At 54.5% G+C, this 18,159-nt stretch overlaps 1 protein-coding gene across 2 annotated transcripts in view; it reads left to right on the top strand.

Moving 5' to 3' along the window:
- PSME4 (proteasome activator subunit 4) overlaps positions 1 to 18,159 on the top strand; it is a 1,714,764-nt gene that overhangs the window by 1,677,235 nt on the left and 19,370 nt on the right. For both annotated transcript variants that reach the window (XM_085612595.1, XM_085612594.1), the window contains one exon: positions 5,519 to 5,652. In XM_085612595.1, coding sequence (XP_085468721.1) covers positions 5,519 to 5,652 — 134 coding nt within the window. The remainder of the gene's footprint in view (positions 1 to 5,518; positions 5,653 to 18,159) is intronic.

Below are 18,159 nucleotides of genomic sequence, written 5' to 3'. Positions count from 1 at the left end.
CAGGCTCGCCCAGACAGTCATCAACCACCTCCAGATGACAGCGAACTTCTTAACATCGTTGGGGTTCACTGTTAATGAGCTGCAGTCACACCTGACTTCTTTATAGTCATTCCCTTGCATCAGAGCCATTCTGGCTACTGTACGTTTTCTCGCCGTACTCTTCCCCTCCCCACCAAACCCTGGATTAGAGAACCCTGATGGTCCAGACTCTGCCCTGGATGATTTCACTATGGGTGCTGGGATTGTTAGACTACTCGATCCCGCTGATTTTGCATGCCAGATGGCACTTGGACGTTTTGCAGTGGGACCTGAAATTTCAGTGGGCACAACATCAGGAAAATATGTTGGATTGTTACTGTATTTCGAAGGAGACTTCAAAAGATGTGGGTTACTGGCAGGCTTCTATCCTTACCGCACCTAGAGCTGACAGTGGTCACAGATGCATCGATATTGGGTTGGAGATGCCATCTGGGAGAGGTGGAGATTAGAGGACTGTGGTCTCCAATGGAGACTGAACTCCTCATCAGTTTGCTGAATTTGAGAGTGATTCTCTTGTCAATGAAGGCCTTCTGCTGACCATCAAACGAAAGCTGGTGCAGGTACTCCCAGACAACAACACCGCCATGTGGTGCTACAACAAACAGGGCACGGTGAAGCCCTAGACCCTCTAAAGCAGCTGTCACTCTGAGACGCATTCCCTCTAGAGTGGAGCTCTATGCCTTTCACCCACTGCCTCTCCTGTCCAGTGTTTTGACGAAGATCCAGAATGACCTCGTGTGAGAAGTTGGCCTGATATATGATGTCACTAATTCTAGTGTACACCTTGTATCAGTCCAAACAACCCTTATGGTGATTGGTTGTAAAGTCAACCTTATAGACCAGCTATCCTAGTGGTAGCATGGACAAGAGCAGTCTTAGGCTAAACTCTGAATGGCATGTGAAGCCAGCTGTTATACCATATGTAATCCCTTGAATACCAAATGAAAGGACACCACAACAGATATATATAAAATAAAGTGTATTTATTCTAGTCAAACCCTCAGCACTCTTTATGAGATTCGAGGTAAGTACAACACAGTCTTATTCAAGCATACATTAAGTCACACAGGTAAGTAATACAGTTAGGCCCTAGGGGCCACGCAAACCATATACTAAGTAAGTGGTATAAGGATCACTGTCACGGAAATAGGATAGGCCTAGGCCTAGGGAATCGCTGGGGCTACACTACCCTACCAACAGTTAGGAAGTGGGAGGCCCATGGGATTCAGGTGCAGAGTGGAAACACTCACGCGTAATGCGTATAATCGATAGAAATAGTACAGTTTAGAATTAATAAGATTTAGGACACTTCTGGAGTAACTAGGAAGTCGAGACTTGAGAACTAGACACTAGGATAGTCAATACCCTGATGAGCACTGGAGTACCCAAGTTACCTAGCCCACGGGGTGCGGGTGCATAGGTATGAACTTGCGTCGGGTTTCGTCGTCGACTCCTATGGATGCCTGAAGGAAAGATGCTGACAGGCAGTCAGTGAAGAGTGTCCGGTGGATCCCAAGGCCGGGATCAAGAAGGAAGGATACCTGCAAGCAGAAGGGACAGAGTCTGGGTCACTAGCCAGTGACCACGTGGAACCAGGAAGGAACCAGGCGATTTCGGGAGATTGCACGTGAAGAGGTGAAGCTTGTCGCAGCAGCCACGGGTACCAGGAGATGTCGAGGACGACCAGGACCAGGTGGCGAGCTGTCCCACGAAGGCTCGTGCTGTCGGCGGCGTCGAAGTCGAACTAGGACTCACCAAGCCTTGGCAAGCGGAACCCACGAAGAATGGAGGATTTGCTTCTGGTGCAGACCAGGAAGGTCTGGGGTGCTTCTCTTTTACAGAGGAACAGGAGCCAGTCTGGAGGAGCCAAACTAGCAGTGGAAAATTGAAGGTGTGTCGTCGCAAAGGTTACTAGCCAACGGGCAAGTAACCGGACAGACGCGGCAAGCAGGAAAATGCAGAAGGGCCCCACGCAGGACTCGTGGAGTGTGGGGGGCTGATCTTCGGTGCAGATGGTGCTTGGGGTTGGGGCTTCTCAATCCCCGGTGCACAACCTCGAGGGTGCCTCAGAAGCTGCGCTGGAAGATACTCACCACTTTTCCCAGGTAGCCGGTCCCACGTCTCTCGTCGCCTCCACGGATCTCAGCTCGGCTGTGGATGTGGACCAGGGTCGGAGAAGTCTGGAAGTCAAGGCTCTGGTCAGGCTCTGCAGTCGGTCCCTCGTAGAACTTCAGCAAAGCAAAGGGTAAGTCTCTTGATGGTGCCTGTTCACACAGGGTGACCACTCCTTGGCCACAAGGGAGATTCTTCAGTCTTCTTCTTTCGTCGAATGTTGAAGGTCCAGAGTTTCTGTTCAAGTTGCAGGTTCAGGATAATCTAATTTAGCAGGGCCCAACTAGCTACTAATATACTGGGCTAGTGGGCTGGGCTACCTGCAGGGTCCCTCCTATGGGTGGGACCAGGAAGGGGAGTGGCTGCACCCCCTTTCCTTTGTCCAGTTTCGCGCCAGAGCTGGGGCTGGAGTGCCCCAGCACCGGTTTGAACTGGACTATGCATGGAGCACCTTGTGTGCCCCAGGCATGTCTCATTCCTTTCAGCCCTCCCTGCCCCAATGCACTAAAGTCTGTCTGGGGAGGTGCTAGCACCTCCCCAAGCAGGAAACCTATTGTCCAGGCCTCCCTGGCTGGGAGGGCTCCCAGCAGCAGGAGGTCAGACTCGTGTCTGTGGCAGCAGCATCCATTTTGTGATGCTGAGGCTTTGGTGAGAGTTAAACAGCAAAGTAGGATTTTAACATGTCTCTCCCTCTAGAAGGGAGGAATAATATCCTCATCACCAGAAATGGTATGGGGGTATTATTCCGAAGTGTTAGACACCTTACACGACATGTTTTGATAAAGCCAAACCATAGTTACCATAACCGTTTAAGATTATAAGGTACTTTAAGAGTATATGGTAGGCTATATCATAGAACAGCTATGAGGACATGGTTCCGAAAACTGCAGACAGGCTCAGCTCATGCTAGAGCACCATCTCACATGTTACCAAGCACTCTGCCTCCAGGATTGTTAAGGCCTGCCATAGGAGTGACTGATAGGTACACATGTGTCTATATATAAGGGTAGATATAGGTATACTATATCTAAGCAAGGGGTGATTACACGACCTTGCCCCAGCTGAGTGATCAGCCAGTTGTGTCTGATTGGGGGGCCAGACCAGGGGTGGCATAATACATGCTGCAGCCCCTGGGAGGCCTAGGGTACACTTATGCCCTGGGTACCTAGGGTACAGGGTCCAATAAGGTGATCCTTACCAATTGGGTATGTACCTAGGGTACATGGAGTCCATTTTAAAGAGAGAGCAGACAGCCTGAGACCCTGAATGGCAGGATCTCAGGCCAACTAAGTCGAAAAACCAGCTAGACACTAGGCAAAAAGTTGGGGGTAACCATAGTCAGATATCCACCTTCCTACACCCCGGGCCCAAGTCATTCTAGTAGCACCAGAATGGGCCAGTACAGTAAGGTACCTGGAAGTCCTGGGCATGATCATCTGTCCTCTGATCAAGTTGCCGCATCAGAAAGGGATTTTCTGTTGCAGCAGCAGGGCTGGGTGTTGCACTCAGGCTTGCGCACTTAGCATCTCGGGCCCTCTCTGTCTGAAACTTCGGGACTCTGGGTGAACAAAGCCAACTCTCTGTTGGTCCTGATAAAGGGTGACTTGAGTGTCTGCTCCTGGCAGTCTGCCATCCTAATGCACTGCTGTTATAACCTTCCAGTATCTGGGTATACCCGTCATTCTTCATGACCTGACGTGGAGTTTTAACTTGACACCCTTGGTGGAGAACATGGCAAAAGATTTTCAGAAATGGACGCACCTGCCCCTTCATGTCTTGGAGACAGTGGTTCTCTTCAAGATATTGCTGATGTCTGGGCTTCCTTAATGTTTTCCAGTACTTTCCTCTCCCAATCTTAGGCCTGAATTCTGTCATCGTTCCTCCCTAAGGGCAGGTGGCCACCCTCAGATCACCTTTAATTGCCTTCAGTCTCCCTATTATGGAGGAAAGGCGGCACTTCAATGCTATTATATGGCCTCGTAGGTGACCATGCTCAATGTCTGGCTGAACGGGGGATCGGAGGACCCAACTTACTGGGTGGAGCTGACCCTGTTTGCCATTGATTTGCTAATGAGAATTCTAAACGGAGCCCTTAACCCTTCCAGCGATAACTTATTGGTCTTCCTGAACTGGAAGGTGACACTACGACATGGGCTGGGACCTCAGACTGATGCACAGACTCCCCTCTGGCAGGGGATGTGGTTGCACCACACTGCGAGACTTGAGGGCTTCACAAACTGAGATAGGATAGAAATCACCCTGCTCGGGGATGTCTGGTTGGGGACCCAATTGCAGATGTTTTTGGAGATGCAAGAGCAATATCATCCTTCCTGTCCTCAATTCCACAAGTACTCACAACTATGACATGCTTATTCAGCCAACATTCCCCCACCACCGACATCCCTGATTTAAGCCCTCTCGAGGCCTAGATATTGACCAAGAAACTCACTAAAGGTGCCATTTCCCAGTTATACCGGCCCCTAGTCATCAACGGCCCAGACCAGTTCCCAAGACTGTGGCGGAGAGAGGCTACGATGGCCCCCCGAGACTTTGCTATTTCTACACATCACAGGCTTGTCCAACTTAACTATCTGCACCAGACCTGTATGTCGGCCCTGCAGCATCACGGGCGGATAGGATTCCTCATGCTAACAGCTTCCGTCGTTCCTCGTTGGATTTCTTCCACATGACCCGGTCCTGCCCTGTTGTGGTATGGTACTGGTGGAGGATAGAGTGGGATCTTCAGTTGGTGCTCGATCTGCCATTGGAACTCTCCCCTAGGGTGGCGCTTCTGGGTTTGCTGGGAAAAATGGAGGGTCAGAGAATGCATCGTATGTTCAATGGGGTTGCCTCGCTGATCGCTAAGCAAGACATTTCCCGGAAGTGGAATTCCTCTGTGGTTGTATGGTGGGCGGGAGTAGACTGGTGTGCCCAGCGAGAAAAGCCCATGTATGCTGCCAGGGGCTGCCCGCAGAAACATGAGATTTGGGGTAAATGGTGGGTCTATCATGGTTTGGAGCTGTATGACTTAACAATTTGTGCAATGTCAATGTGAGGTTTCTTGTGTGTTTTTACATGCTATAAAATCCAATAAAATTTTTTTAGCAAAAAACTATACTTTAAGTGACAGATCCACCTACAGTGTGGTAAATGAAGATACCAATTTAGAAAAACATATTCACACTATTGGTATAGTAATTGGTTCAACTGGTATCAGTAAAATAATTTGTTAACTTAGTTATAATGAGATAGCGCAGTATCATATTGTATGGCATATGGATCTTGCTGCTTAAAATGCCTGTTAGATTTTTATGAAGGTTTTCTATTTTACTAAAAGCAGATTTTTATTTTGTGTTTTGCCTTGTAGATTTGGTTAGACGACATGCTGGCGTGTTGGGATTCAGTGCTTGTATCTTATCAAGCCCATATGAAGTACCTACTTGGATGCCACAGCTTCTAATGGATCTGAGTGCACACTTGAATGATCCACAACCGATTGAGGTAAATAAGTTATAACCCTACCTTGGTACAAATATGTTCACTGTTCTTAAGGAACAGAAATTGGAGGCACTAGTTGCAGTATGTAAAAAAATGGCCCACGCTCATCTTGTGGTTTTGGACATACAAGATATCACCTTCTAGGGGTACGTCATCATAATATTGTATCTGAAAGAAACACGTTAGTTAGATTCCTTACCTTAGAATATCCCCAGGCGGGATCCGGAAAGATTTTTCATCAGCAGTACCCCTGCACGTCGCTAGGCGTCGTCTGCGGCTCCGCGTCCGTCGTCTGCGTCATGATCGCCGGGATGATGTTGTCGGAGTACTTAGACGCCGCCCTCGTTCGCTGACGTCAGTTCTTCTTTTTTCCGCGCCAGCAAGCACAGATCCAGAAAGAGCGTACCCTTAGTCATTTTTTTACTAACTTTTTGGACATTTTGTCTATCTTTTTCGAGTCGACTTCGACTCCTGATGCCGTGTGACGTCTGTCACCGACTGATGTCGGTTACCGACCCCCACCATCGGTGTCTCTACTGTCTTGGGGCCGACCACGATGACAATTCGTGCCCCGACTGCCGGGCATTGACGTCGAAGGCTAGGCGGGAGCGGTCCCGCAAGTTCCTCCAGATCCGGCAGTCGGCTCTGAGCCGTTCGCGGTCCCGGTGGAGGAGGAGGTCGAGGGGCCGGTCGCGAAGCCGCAGTCATCGCCGCTCGTCGGGATCCAAGTCCTCGCACTCAGGTAAGTCGAGGCATGGCAAAAAGAAGTCGAAGAAGCAACATCGCTCTTCTGACTCCCCTCGCCGGTCGAGCGACTCGGCCAAGGGTTCGGGTGGCACCACCCGTGCGGCTCCGCCGGAGCCGCAGGAGTCGCATCCAGTCCCACACCCTCCGGTCCCTGGGCTTCATGCGACTCCGGGCGAGATTCAAGACTTCCTCATGGCCATGAGGACTCTCTTCCCGCTGTCAAGGCCTGCCGGCGCGCCTCCAGGCCTCGCAGGTCAGACTGGGGGTCCTAGCGAGACAGCGGCTTCGGCCCCGGCGCCGTCGTCGACTTTGGTCCCGACGCTGCAGGCCCCCGTGGGATCCAGGCCTGGATCCTGGTCGACGCCAGTTGACCTCACGACTCCTCCGCTGGCGCCGACCCCCATAGTGTTGCTCCTGGCGGCATCCTCGGGCGACGTCGTCCCTGGTTTCAGCCCCGGTCCGGGGTCGGAGCGGCGCCGCTCGGCGCCGTCTCCGGCGTCGATGGGTGAGCTTTTCGCCTATGACCCGACTCCGTCATTTCTGCCTGATTACCAGGACACGGACGAAGGGGAGGACTGGGATGGGTCTGAGGACCCTCTGGCACAGCAGTGCCAGTTAAGTCAGGACTGGGCAGATGAGCTGGGGTAGGCCAGTGGTCTAGACACTTCGCCGGACACTGGTTTCATCTCTACTCCTTCCGTGGCTACGGAGGAGGGTGCTATTTATGCTGTGGTGCTGTGCAAGGCGGCAAGGCCTTGCGCCTGGAACTCCCTGCAGTGGCCGTGAGGACTAACCTCCTCACTGAGGTGCTTCAACCACCAGTAAGCTCTTCGGAGCCTCTGCTGCAGTGTAATGAGGCCCTCACCGACATTCTGATGGGCACTTGGTCCAAGCCCTCCACAGTCTCTCCTGTGGATCGGAACGTGGCCCGGCGCCACCGCCCAGCTCCGGGCTATCCCTGCTTTCTGTCCGTACACCCCACCCCTGAGAGTCTGGTTATCCAGGCCTCCACGTCCCAAACCGCCTTCCCGTCCGCACCTCCGGACCGGGAATCCAAAAGGATGGAAGTTTGGCAAGAAACTGTTTTCCTCACTCAGCCTTGGGTTGCGGTCCATTAATACCGCATGCCTTTTGGACCGTTACACCCACTCTCTGTGGGATACGGTGGCGGACGTGCTGCCCCAGCGTCCAGAGGAGGCCAGGACACGGCTCGCCCAGGCTCTTGCTGAGGGGCGTGATGCAGCACGGTATTCCATTAGATGTGGACTTGACACCACGTCGTCACGCCTGGCTGAGGTCCACGAACTTTTCAGGGGATGACCAGAGCACTCTCATGGACATGCCCTTTGATGGCCGTCGCCTTTTTGGCGACAAAGCAGATAGCGCGCTGGAGCGCTTTAAGGACTCCAGGGATACGGCCAAGTCCTTAGGTCTGTCGGCCCAGCGCGGCAAACTTCTGCTTTTTGCCACTTTTGTGGCCAAGGAAGGGGCACCCCCGCACGTTCGTCCAGCCACAGGCCGCAGAACCAGCCTCAACGCGGTCGCGGATATGGATTCTGCTATGGCGGAGCAGGGGGACAGAGAACCGGTCAGTCCACATCCGCTCCCGCAGCATCTGTCTCAAAGCCTTCCAAGTCCGAGCTTTCAGGCCCATTCCACGCCAGTGGGAGGCAGAGTTCGCTATCACCTGCTCCACTGGCGTACCATCACTTCGGAGAGGTGGGTGCTGCAAATCGTCCGAAGGGGCTACTCCCCCTTCGAGACGACCCCTCCAGCCATGCCACCGCATGTCGGGGGATCACTTGCAACTTCTGCAGGAGGAAGTTACGGCCCTCTTGGCCAAGGGGGCCATCGAGCGCGTTCCTGGCCCAGAAGTAGGACGGGATTGTTACTCCCACTACTTTCTGGTTCCCAAGAAGGGCAAAGGGGGCCTACGCCCTATCTTGGACCTCAGGAGCATCAACGCCTTCCTCCGGAAGGAGAAGTTGAAGATGCTGACATTAGCTCAGGTTCTGGCTGCCCTAGACACTGGAGACTGGATGGTAGCGTTGGACTTGTGGTGGTCGCAGCTCATCTGCGCAGATTAGGGGTTCCAGTCTTTCCCTATCTCGACAACTGGTTGTTGAAGGCAGGCTCTCCCCGAACAGTCGTCTCCGACCTCCAGACTATGGCCGACCTCCTGCATTCACTGGGGTTCTCCATCAACGTGCCGAAGTCACATCTGAGTCCCTCCCAGAAGCTCCTCTTCATCGGAGCGGTTCTGGACTCGGCGCAGTTTCGGGTCTATACTCCCGAACAGCGGGTTCGGGGTATTCAGGCTCTTTCAGCCTTTATCCCGAGTTTCGGTCAGGATGGCCCTACGGCTGCTGGGTCTGATGGCCTCCTGCATCCTGCTGGTACATCATGCCAGGTGGCGGATGCGGGCTCTGCAGTGGGACCTTAAGTTCCAGTGGGCTCAACACCAGGGCAACCTGTCCGACCACGTCCTGATCTCGGAGGGCACTGCAAGACAGTTGCAGTGGTGGCTCACGGACCGCGATTGGGTCAGTGGCAGATCCCTCTCCCTACCCTAACCGGAGCACATAGTGGTGACGGATGCGTCCCTCCTGGGATGGGGGGGCCACATGGGAAAGGCGGAGATCGCAGGCCTCTGGTCTCCGGCAGAGTCCCGGCTCCAAATCAACCTATTGGAGCTGCGGACGCTCCGGCTTGCACTGAAGGCATTCCTTCCCTCTGTCCGGGGAAATGTAGTGCAGGTGTTCACGGACAACACAACCGCCATGTGGTATTGCAACAAACAGGGCGAGGTGGGGTCGTGGACCCTTTGTCAGGAGGATCTGCGCCTCTGGACATGGTTGGAACATCAGGGCATCACCCTGGTGGTTCAACACCTGGCAGGCTCTCTGAACGCCAGGGCGGACGAACTCAGCCGTCGGTGCATGATGGATCACGAGTGGCGTCTGAACTCGAACGTGGCGCAAGGTCTCTTTCAGCAGTGGGGAGAGCCTTGGTTAGATCTATCTGAAAGAAACACGTTAGTTAGATTCCTCACCTTAGAATATCCCCAGGCGCAAGACTGGATCCGGAAGATTTTAGTAGCAATACCCCTTGCGCGTCGCTAGGCGTCGTCTGCGGCTCCTCGTCTGTCGTTGGCATCGTGCGCCGGAATGACGTCGTCGGAGTACTTAGACGCCGCCCTCGCGCGCTGACGTCAGTTCTTCTTTTTTCCGCGCCAGTAAGCGCCGATCCGGGAGAGCTACCCCTTTAGTCAATTTTTGACTAACTTTTTTGACTCTTTTTGGTCACTTCTCGACTCTGGTGCTGGTAGGATGCCTGGTTTCAAGGCCTGCGACGACTGTCACCGACTGATGTCGGTGACCGATCATCACCGCCGGTGCCTGTACTGCTTGGGCCTCGACTACGACGCGGAGTCGTGCTCCGATTGTATGGCCCTGACCTCGAAAGCTAGCCGGGAGTGGTCCCGCAAGCTTCTCGAGCTTCGCCACTCGGCTCCGCGCCCCTCTCGATCCCGGTCCAGGAGGAGGTCCAAGGATCGGTCGCGGAGCCGCACTCGACATCGTCGCTCGTCTGGCTCGAAGTCTTCGGGTAAGTCGAAGCACTCCAAGAAGTCCAAGAGGCGACACCGCTCTTCGGACTCCCCTCGCCGGTCACGAGACTCGGCCGAGGGTCCGGGTGGTTCCACCCCCGCGGCTCCGCAGGAGCCACAGGCGCCGCGCAAGTCCCCATACCCGCCGGTCCCTGGGACTGACGCGACGCCGGCGGAGGTCAATGCCTTCCTCTCGGCCATGAGGAGCCTGGCCCCGCCGTCGACGCCCGCTGGCGTGCATTCGGGCTCCGCGGACTCGACTGGGCGACCTCGCGTGCCGGCGGCTCTGGCCCCGGCGCCGTTGGAGGCTCCGGCCCCGACGCCGCAGGTCCCCGAGGGGCCCGAGCCTGGGCCCCCGTCGACGCCGGTCGACCTCGCTACGCCTCCTCCGCCGGCACCGGTACCACCCCCGACTCCGGTCGACATCGATCCCCTGTTCAGCCCCTGTCCGGTCCCGACGCCGATGCGGCGCCGCCCGACGCCGCATCCGACGCCGCTAGAGACACATATTGTCTATCGACCGGCTCCGATCATTCCTCCTGTTTACCAGGAATCGGATGACGGGGGCGAATGGGAGGGGTCTGAGGACCCTATGGCCCTTTAGGGGCAACTTTCTCAGGACTGGGCAGATGAACTGGGGGAGGCCAGTGGATTGGATACCTCACCGGACACTGGATTCATCTCTCCTCCGACTGTGGCTTCGGAGGAGGGTGCAGCTTTTTCTGTGGTGCTGCGCAAGGCGGCCGCGGCCCTTGGGCTTGAGCTGCCTGCCGTGGCTGTGAGGACTAACATCCTCACTGAGGTGCTTCAGTCTGTCGCATGCTCCATTGAGCCTCTGCTGCAATTCAATGAGGCCCTCACTGACGTTCTGCAGGGCACCTGGTCCAAGCCCTCCACAGTCCCTCCTGTGGATAGGAACGCTGCCAGGCGCCACCGCCCTGCTCCGGGTGACCCCAGTTTTCTCTCCCAACACCCCACCCCCGAGAGTCTGGTTATCCAGGCCTCTACCTCCCAATCCTCCTTCCCGTCCGCTCCTCCGGACCGGGATTCCAAGAGACTGGAACAGTTCGGTAAGAAGCTGTTCTCCTCGCTCAGTTTGGGCCTGCGGTCTTTGAACACCGCCTGTCTCTTGGACCGTTATTCCCACTCTCTGTGGGATACGGTGGAGGACGTGCTGCCACTGTGCCCGGAGGAGGCCCGGGCGCGGCTTTCCTCGGCTATGGCCGATGGGAGAGATGCAGCGCGCCATGCAATCTGATGTAGACTCGACACTACGAACTCGCTGGGTAGGGCGATTTCTACCACGGTGGTGCTAAGACGTCACGCCTGGCTGCGGTCCACGTCCTTTTCAGGGGATGTCCAGAGCACACTCATGGACATGCCTTTTGATGGCGTTCGCCTTTTTGGTGAGAGAGCGGACAGTGCGCTGGCTCGCTTCAAGGACTCCCGGGCTACGGCCACGTCCTTGGGCCTCTTGGCCCCGTGGCCACAAACTTCTGCTTTTCGCTCCTTTCGTGGCCAAGGAAGGGGCATCTCCTCACGTCCGCCTAGCCACCGGCCGCAGAACCAGCCTGCACTCGGTCGCGGACGTGGTTTCCGCCGAGGCGGTACTGGAGGACGACGCGGTCAGTCCACATCCACCCCGGCAGCATCCGCCTCAAAGCCTTCCTAGTCCAAGCTTTCAGGCCCATTCCTCGCCAGTGGGAGGCCGGGTTCGCCATCACCTGCTCCACTGGCGTACCATTACTTCGGACAGGTGGGTGCTGCAAATCGTCCGAAGGGGCAACTCCCTCCCCTTCGAGACGACCCCTCCAGCCATGCCACCGCAGCACCACCGTATCTCGGGGGATCATTTGAATCTTCTGCAAGAGGAAGTTTCGGCCCTCTTGGCCAAAGAGGCTGTCGAGCGCGTTCCGAGCCCAGAAGTAGGTCGTGGTTGTTATTCCCACTACTTTCTGGTTCCCAAGAAGGGCAAAGGAGGCCTATGCCCTATCTTGGACCTCAGGAATGTCAATGCCTTCCTCCGGAAGGAACGGTTCAAAATGTTGACTTTTGCTCAGGTTCTACTCTGGAGACTGGATGGTAGCGTTGGACTTGCAGGACGCATATTTCCATATCCCCGTCCTGCCGGCCCACCGGCGTTACCAGCGGTTCACGGTGGGTCAGGAGCACTTTCAGTTCACCGTGCTCCCCTTCGGCCTTACCAGTGCCCCTCGGGTGTTCACGAAAGTGATGGCGTTGGTCGCAGTTCATCTGCGCAGATCAGGGGTTCCAGTCTTCCCCTATCTCGACGACTGGTTGTTGAAGGCGGGCTCGCCCCAGACAGTCGTCTCCCACCTCCAGACTACGGCGGATCTCCTGCATTTGCTAGGGTTTTCCATCAACGTGCCGAAGTCACACCTGAGCCCCTCTCAGAAGCTCCTCTTCATCGGAGCGGTTCTCGATTCGGCGCAGTTCCGGGTTCATCCACCGGAACAGCGGGTCCGGGATATACAGGCCCTGATTCCCATCTTTCGGCCTCTATCCTGGGTTTCGGTCAGGCTAGTGTTGCGGCTTCTGGGGCTGATGGCCTTCTGCATCCTACTAGTGCATCACGCCAGGCGGCGCATGCGGGCTCTGCAGTGGGACCTGAAGTTTCAGTGGGCCCAGCATCACGGCAACCTGTCCGACCATGTCTTGATCTCGGAGGGCACTGCACAGCAGTTGCAGTGGTGGCTCACGGACCGCGATTGGGTCACGGGCAAGAGCCTCTCCCTACCCCTACCGGAGCATGTCGTAGTGACGGATGCGTCCCTCCTGGGATGGGGTGGCCATATGGGAGAGGCGGAGATCAGAGGCCTCTGGTCTCCGGCGGAGTCTCGCCTCCACATCAACTTGTTGGAGCTGAGAGTGATCCGACTTGCACTGAAAGCCTTCCTTCCCTCTGTCCGGGGAAGTGTCGTGCAGGTGTTCATGGACAACACCACCGCCATGTGGTATTGCAACAAACAGGGCGGGGTGGGGTCGTGGACCCTTTGTCAGGAGGCTCTGCGCCTCTGGACATGGCTGGAACACCAGGGCATCACCCTGGTGGTTCAACATCTGGCGGGCTCTCTGAACGCCAGAGCAGACGAACTCAGCTGCCGGTGCATGATGGATCACGAATGGCGTCTGAACTCCGAGGTGGCGCAAGGTCTCTTTCAGCAGTGGGGAGAGCCTTGGTTAGATCTATTCGCCACCGACGAGAACGCGCAATGTCAGCAGTTCTGCGCGTTGGAATTTCCAAGGCGGCACTCGTTCGGCGACGCTCTTCGTCGCGAGTGGAGTTGCGGTCTGTTGTACGCCTTTCCGCCTATACCACTTCTGCCCAGAGTGCTGAAGAAGATCAGGCGCGACCGGGCCCAAGTCATCCTTGTGGCTCCGGATTGGCAACGAAGATACTGGTATCCCGAGCTACTCAGTATGTTGACCTATCCTCCGATACGTCTGCCCCTTCGGGAGGATCTTCTGTCGCAGCAGCAGGGGACGGTCCTCCACCCGAACCTGTCCAGCCTCCACCTCCATGCGTGGAGATTGAGCGGCAGCAGTTGATGCCATTTGACTTGCCTCCTGAAGTCTGTGATGTCATTCTGGCAGCCAGCCGGTGGAACAAATTTGTGGCATGGTGCACAGCAAAGGCTTTGGATCCCCTTTCCGCCCCTCTTTCTGAGGTTCTCCTCTTTCTTTGGCCCGGCAGGGCTCTGCCCTGGGCACCTTGAAAGGTTATCTTGCTGCCATCTCTGCCTTCTTACGGATTCCTGATCAGCCCTCTCTTTTCAAGTCCTCTGTAGTGTCACGCTTTCTGAAAGGCATTACTCACATGTTCCCTCATGTCCCTTTCGTAATGCCTCAGTGGGACTTGAATCTTGTCTTAACATTCCTGATGTGCGCTCCCTTTTAGCTTCTTCACAATTGTCCTCTTCGTCTTCTGACTCTTAAGACTGCTTTCCTGGTAGCCATCACCTCGGCTAGACGGGTGAGTGAGCTCCAGGCTCTATCGTCCAAGTCTCCTTTTCTTTCTGTTCATCCGGACAAGGTTGTCCTTCGGCCTCGTCCTTCCTTTCTACCGAAAGTGGTGACCCCCTTTCATCTTGGGCAATCTGTCACCTTGCCCACCTTCTTTCCGCCTCCGCATCCTTCCAAAGAGGAAGAGCGGCTCCACCGTCTGGACCCAAAACATGCGCTCTCCATTTATTTGGACCGCACAAAACAGTTCCGAGTGGACGACCAGCTTTTCGTTGGCTACGTGGGTGCAAAGAAGGGAAAAGCTGTGCACAAACGGACCATCTCCCGGTGGGTCGTTTTGTGTATAAAAATCTGTTATTCCTTGGCGAAAAAGGACCCTCCTGTTGGGCTGCGAGCCCATTCTACTCGGGCCACGGCGGCTACTACTGCTTTGGGACGGGGAGTCCCTTTGCAGGACATCTGTCAGGCGGCGACGTGGGCTTCGCTGCACACGTTTGCCAAGCATTACTGCCTGGACAGCCAAGCCCGGAGAGACGGCTTCTTTGGCCGTTCCGTTCTCCAGGACTTCCTGGTGTGATCTTGGTTCGCAGACCCACCACCGGGGTTGGTATTGCTGGGGTATTTATTCTAGGGTAAGGAATCTAACTAACGTGTTTCTTTCAGATGCACAAGTTACTTACCTTCGGTAACGATATATCTGTAAGAAACATTAGCTAGTTAGATTCCTTACCTTAGAATATCCCCAGGCCTCAGGCTGGATCCGGAAAGATTTTTCGTCAGCAGTACCCCTGCTCGTCGGTAGGCGTCTGCGGCTCCGGGTTGCTGCTTCTTTATTCTTTCCCTGCCTTTGGTTACTGCAGTGCTGGGCACTGCTCTTTATGGTGTTGTTCCTCACCATTCCTTTTTATGCTCTTTCGCACACTGTTCCTATACTCTCACAGTTTTGTCTGCTGGCTCCGCGTTGCGGCGCGGAAAAGTTCTCCGAAGAAAACTGACGTAGGCGCGCCAGGGTGGGACTTATGTGACCTCGCCGACGACGCCTGGGCGGAGTCGCGTGATGCCGAACCCCCGCACGCAGGAATGCTGGGCAAGAAAGTTTTCCAGATCCAGTCTCACTCCTGGGGATAATTCTATGTGAAGGTATCTGCGGCTAGAATAGTCTCTACCAGATACATCGTTACCGAAGGTAAGTAACTCGTACTTCTGATGGATACATCTGCCAGTGAATATCCCCTGCGCCAGCATTCCACGGAACTTTTTTCCCCAGCTCTCTACGCCTACGTGGACGACGTCATAATGCATCGGCTCCGCTCGCGACTCCGTATGACGTCACCGGAACCATAAGAGAGCCACGTCGGCATGTTGACGTCAGTTCCCTTTTTTCCGCGCCGTCGACGCGCAATGGTTTTTCCAGCACTCTTCTGCTACTTTGTAGTCGTTTGGTGTTACTGTTGGAAAAAATTTGTCATGTCTTCGACAAGGAAGTCGGGTTTTAAACCCTGTAGGGAATGTGGAGGCCACATATCTATGACAGACCCCCATGATGATTGTTTGTGGTGCCTTTCATCCGACCACGACGTGGAAGATTGTTCCAGCTGCAGGAGGATGAATCCAAAGGTGTTGAAAGAAAGGGAGGCGAAGCTCTTCATGGCCAAGGCCAAAAAGGAGAAGAGAGGTAGGAAGAAGGAAAGATCGAGGCCGGAGTCGTCGACTTTGCATTCTTCGAAGTCGAAGAAACGCCATAAGAAGAGGAAGCATTCCTCTCTGCGCCGGTCTTCGAAGAGTAAGGCGTCGAGATCGACTTCGCCTCGACGCCGAAGTAAGGATATATCTCCTTCTCCTTCTAAGTCTCCTGGGGGATCTCCTTCTCCGAAGCGGGCTCCAGCGCAGTCCCCGGCGCCGTCACTGGTTCCAGTGGAGTCTTCAGCTTCTGAGGCTGAGCAAGAGCAAGGAGAAGAGCCTTCTCTAGAGAGTGATGAGCCTGCGGCGCCAGTGGAGGATACTGCGGCGCCGGTACCAGGTACTCCGCAGACCGATTCGGGACCAGTCCATTATCCACAGTTTCCGGCTCCGGGTATGGATTCGTCTCATTTTTTGAATACGATGTATGGAATCTTCCAACGGGCTGCCTTCCCATCCGGTGCACCTAATGGTCCCGTGGGTTCTTTGGCCTATACTCTTGGAGTGCTGCAGCATTAGGCTCAGGCCCCGTTTATGCCCTTCCTGCCAATGGCGCCTTCATGGCAGTTTCCGGCACCGACTGGGGATCCATCTCGGCTTCGATTGGATCGACCTTCTTCGGAGCCTTCCTCGACGCCGTTGCCGTCTACCTTGGCGCCGCATCCGGTGCCCCCGAATCCGGCACCTCCGGCCTCGATACCTGCCTTTCAATGAGGCTATTTTGGAGCCAATTGTGGAAGTCTGGCGTAAGCCGTTATCTTCACCAGCGGTCTCTAGGCAGGTGGCGAGAAGATATAGGGTGGCTCCTGGGGATCCAGATTTTCTATCTTCGCACCCTTCGCCAGAAAGTCTAGTGGTGCAGGCGTCATGTTCGAAGCATGCTTCAGGGGCATTCCCTCAGACTCCTGCGGACAGGGAGTCCAAAAAGGTTGATCAAGCCGCTAAGAAAACCTTTTCATCTGGGAGCATGGCGCTTAAGTCCACTAATGCCACGTGCTTGCTAGGGCGCTAAGTTCATGCTTTGATGGACTCGATTAAATCTTTAGCCCCTAAGCTGCCAGACGGTGATAAGGCGTCCTTTATGGAGGTGGTCACAGATACTCAGGCCACTGCGAGACAGGTGATTCAGTCGGGCCTTGATACGGCTGATTCGGTGGCGAGAATAATGGGGTCGTCTATAGCCACTAGGAGGCAGGCGTGGCTTCGGCCGTCTGGCTTCTCTACGGACGTTCAGGCCACCTTGGTGGATTTGCCCTTTGACGGTCAAAAACTTTTTGGTGAGAAGGCTGACTGCCCTACAGAGATTTAAGGAGAGTAGGGTAACAGCTAAATCTTTAGGACTACAGGCTCCTGCTAAAGGATTTGGACTTAAGAAGTTTAGGGGTTTCGGGAGGTCTTCGTTTCGCTCCTACCGGCAGCCTCAGCAGCAGCAGCAACAGCAGAATCCCCTCTATAGGTCCTATAGAGGGAAACAAAGAGGTCGGAGAGGTTCTGGCCGCAACCCCTCTTCATCTTCTGCCTCCTCTGCTCCCAATGAAGCTTCAGGGAAGCAGCCCTAGATCCCCCATCCTGGAACATGTAAGACCTGTGGGGGGTCGGGTGTCCCACTTTCTGGGGGGTCGGGTGTCCCACTTTCTGCGGGGTTGGAAATCTGTTACAACAGACCTTTAGGTTTTAAACCTCGTGGAGACTGGGTATGCACTTCCCTTTCGGGAGTTTCCTCCCCCTTACCCAACTTGCCAAGGTTACTGCTCGGAAGACCATCTGCTTCTTCTGCAGAAGGATGTGAGAAGTTGGCCTGATGTATGATGTCACTAGTTCTAGTGTACACCCTGTATCAGTCCAAACAACCCTTATGGTGATTGGTTGTAAAGTCAACCTTATAGACCAGCTATCCTAGTGGTAGCATGGACAAGAGCAGTCTTAGGCTAAACTCTGAATGGCATGTGAAGCCAGCTGTGATACCATATATAATCCCTTGAATACCAAATAAAAGGACACCACAACAGATATATATATAAAATAAAGTGTATTTATTCTAGTCAAACCCTCAGCACTCTTTATGAGATTCGAGGTAAGTACAACACAGTCTTATTCAAGCATACATTAAGTCACACAGGTAAGTAATACAGTTAGGCCCTAGGGGCCGCGCAAACCATATACTAAAGAAGTGGTATAAGGACCACTGTCACGGAAATAGAATGGGCCTAGGCCTAGGGAATCGCTGGGGCTACACTACACTACCAACAGTTAGGAAGTGGGAGGCCCACGGGATTCAGGTGCAGAGTGGAAACACACACGCGTAATGCGTGTAATCGATAGAAATAGTACAGTTCTGAAATAAGCAGTTTTAGGACACTTCTGGAGTAGATAGAAAGTCGAGACTCGGAAACTAGACCCTAGGATAGTCACTACCCTTGTGAGCACCGAAGTACCCAAGTTACCTAGCCCACAGGCTGCGGGTGCATAGGTGTGAACTTGCGTCTGGTTTC

Source organism: Triturus cristatus, chromosome 6, assembly GCF_964204655.1.
Source record: "Triturus cristatus chromosome 6, aTriCri1.1, whole genome shotgun sequence".
Classification (NCBI taxonomy): Eukaryota; Metazoa; Chordata; class Amphibia; order Caudata; family Salamandridae; genus Triturus; species Triturus cristatus.
This window is presented reverse-complemented; position numbering and strand designations above follow the sequence as displayed.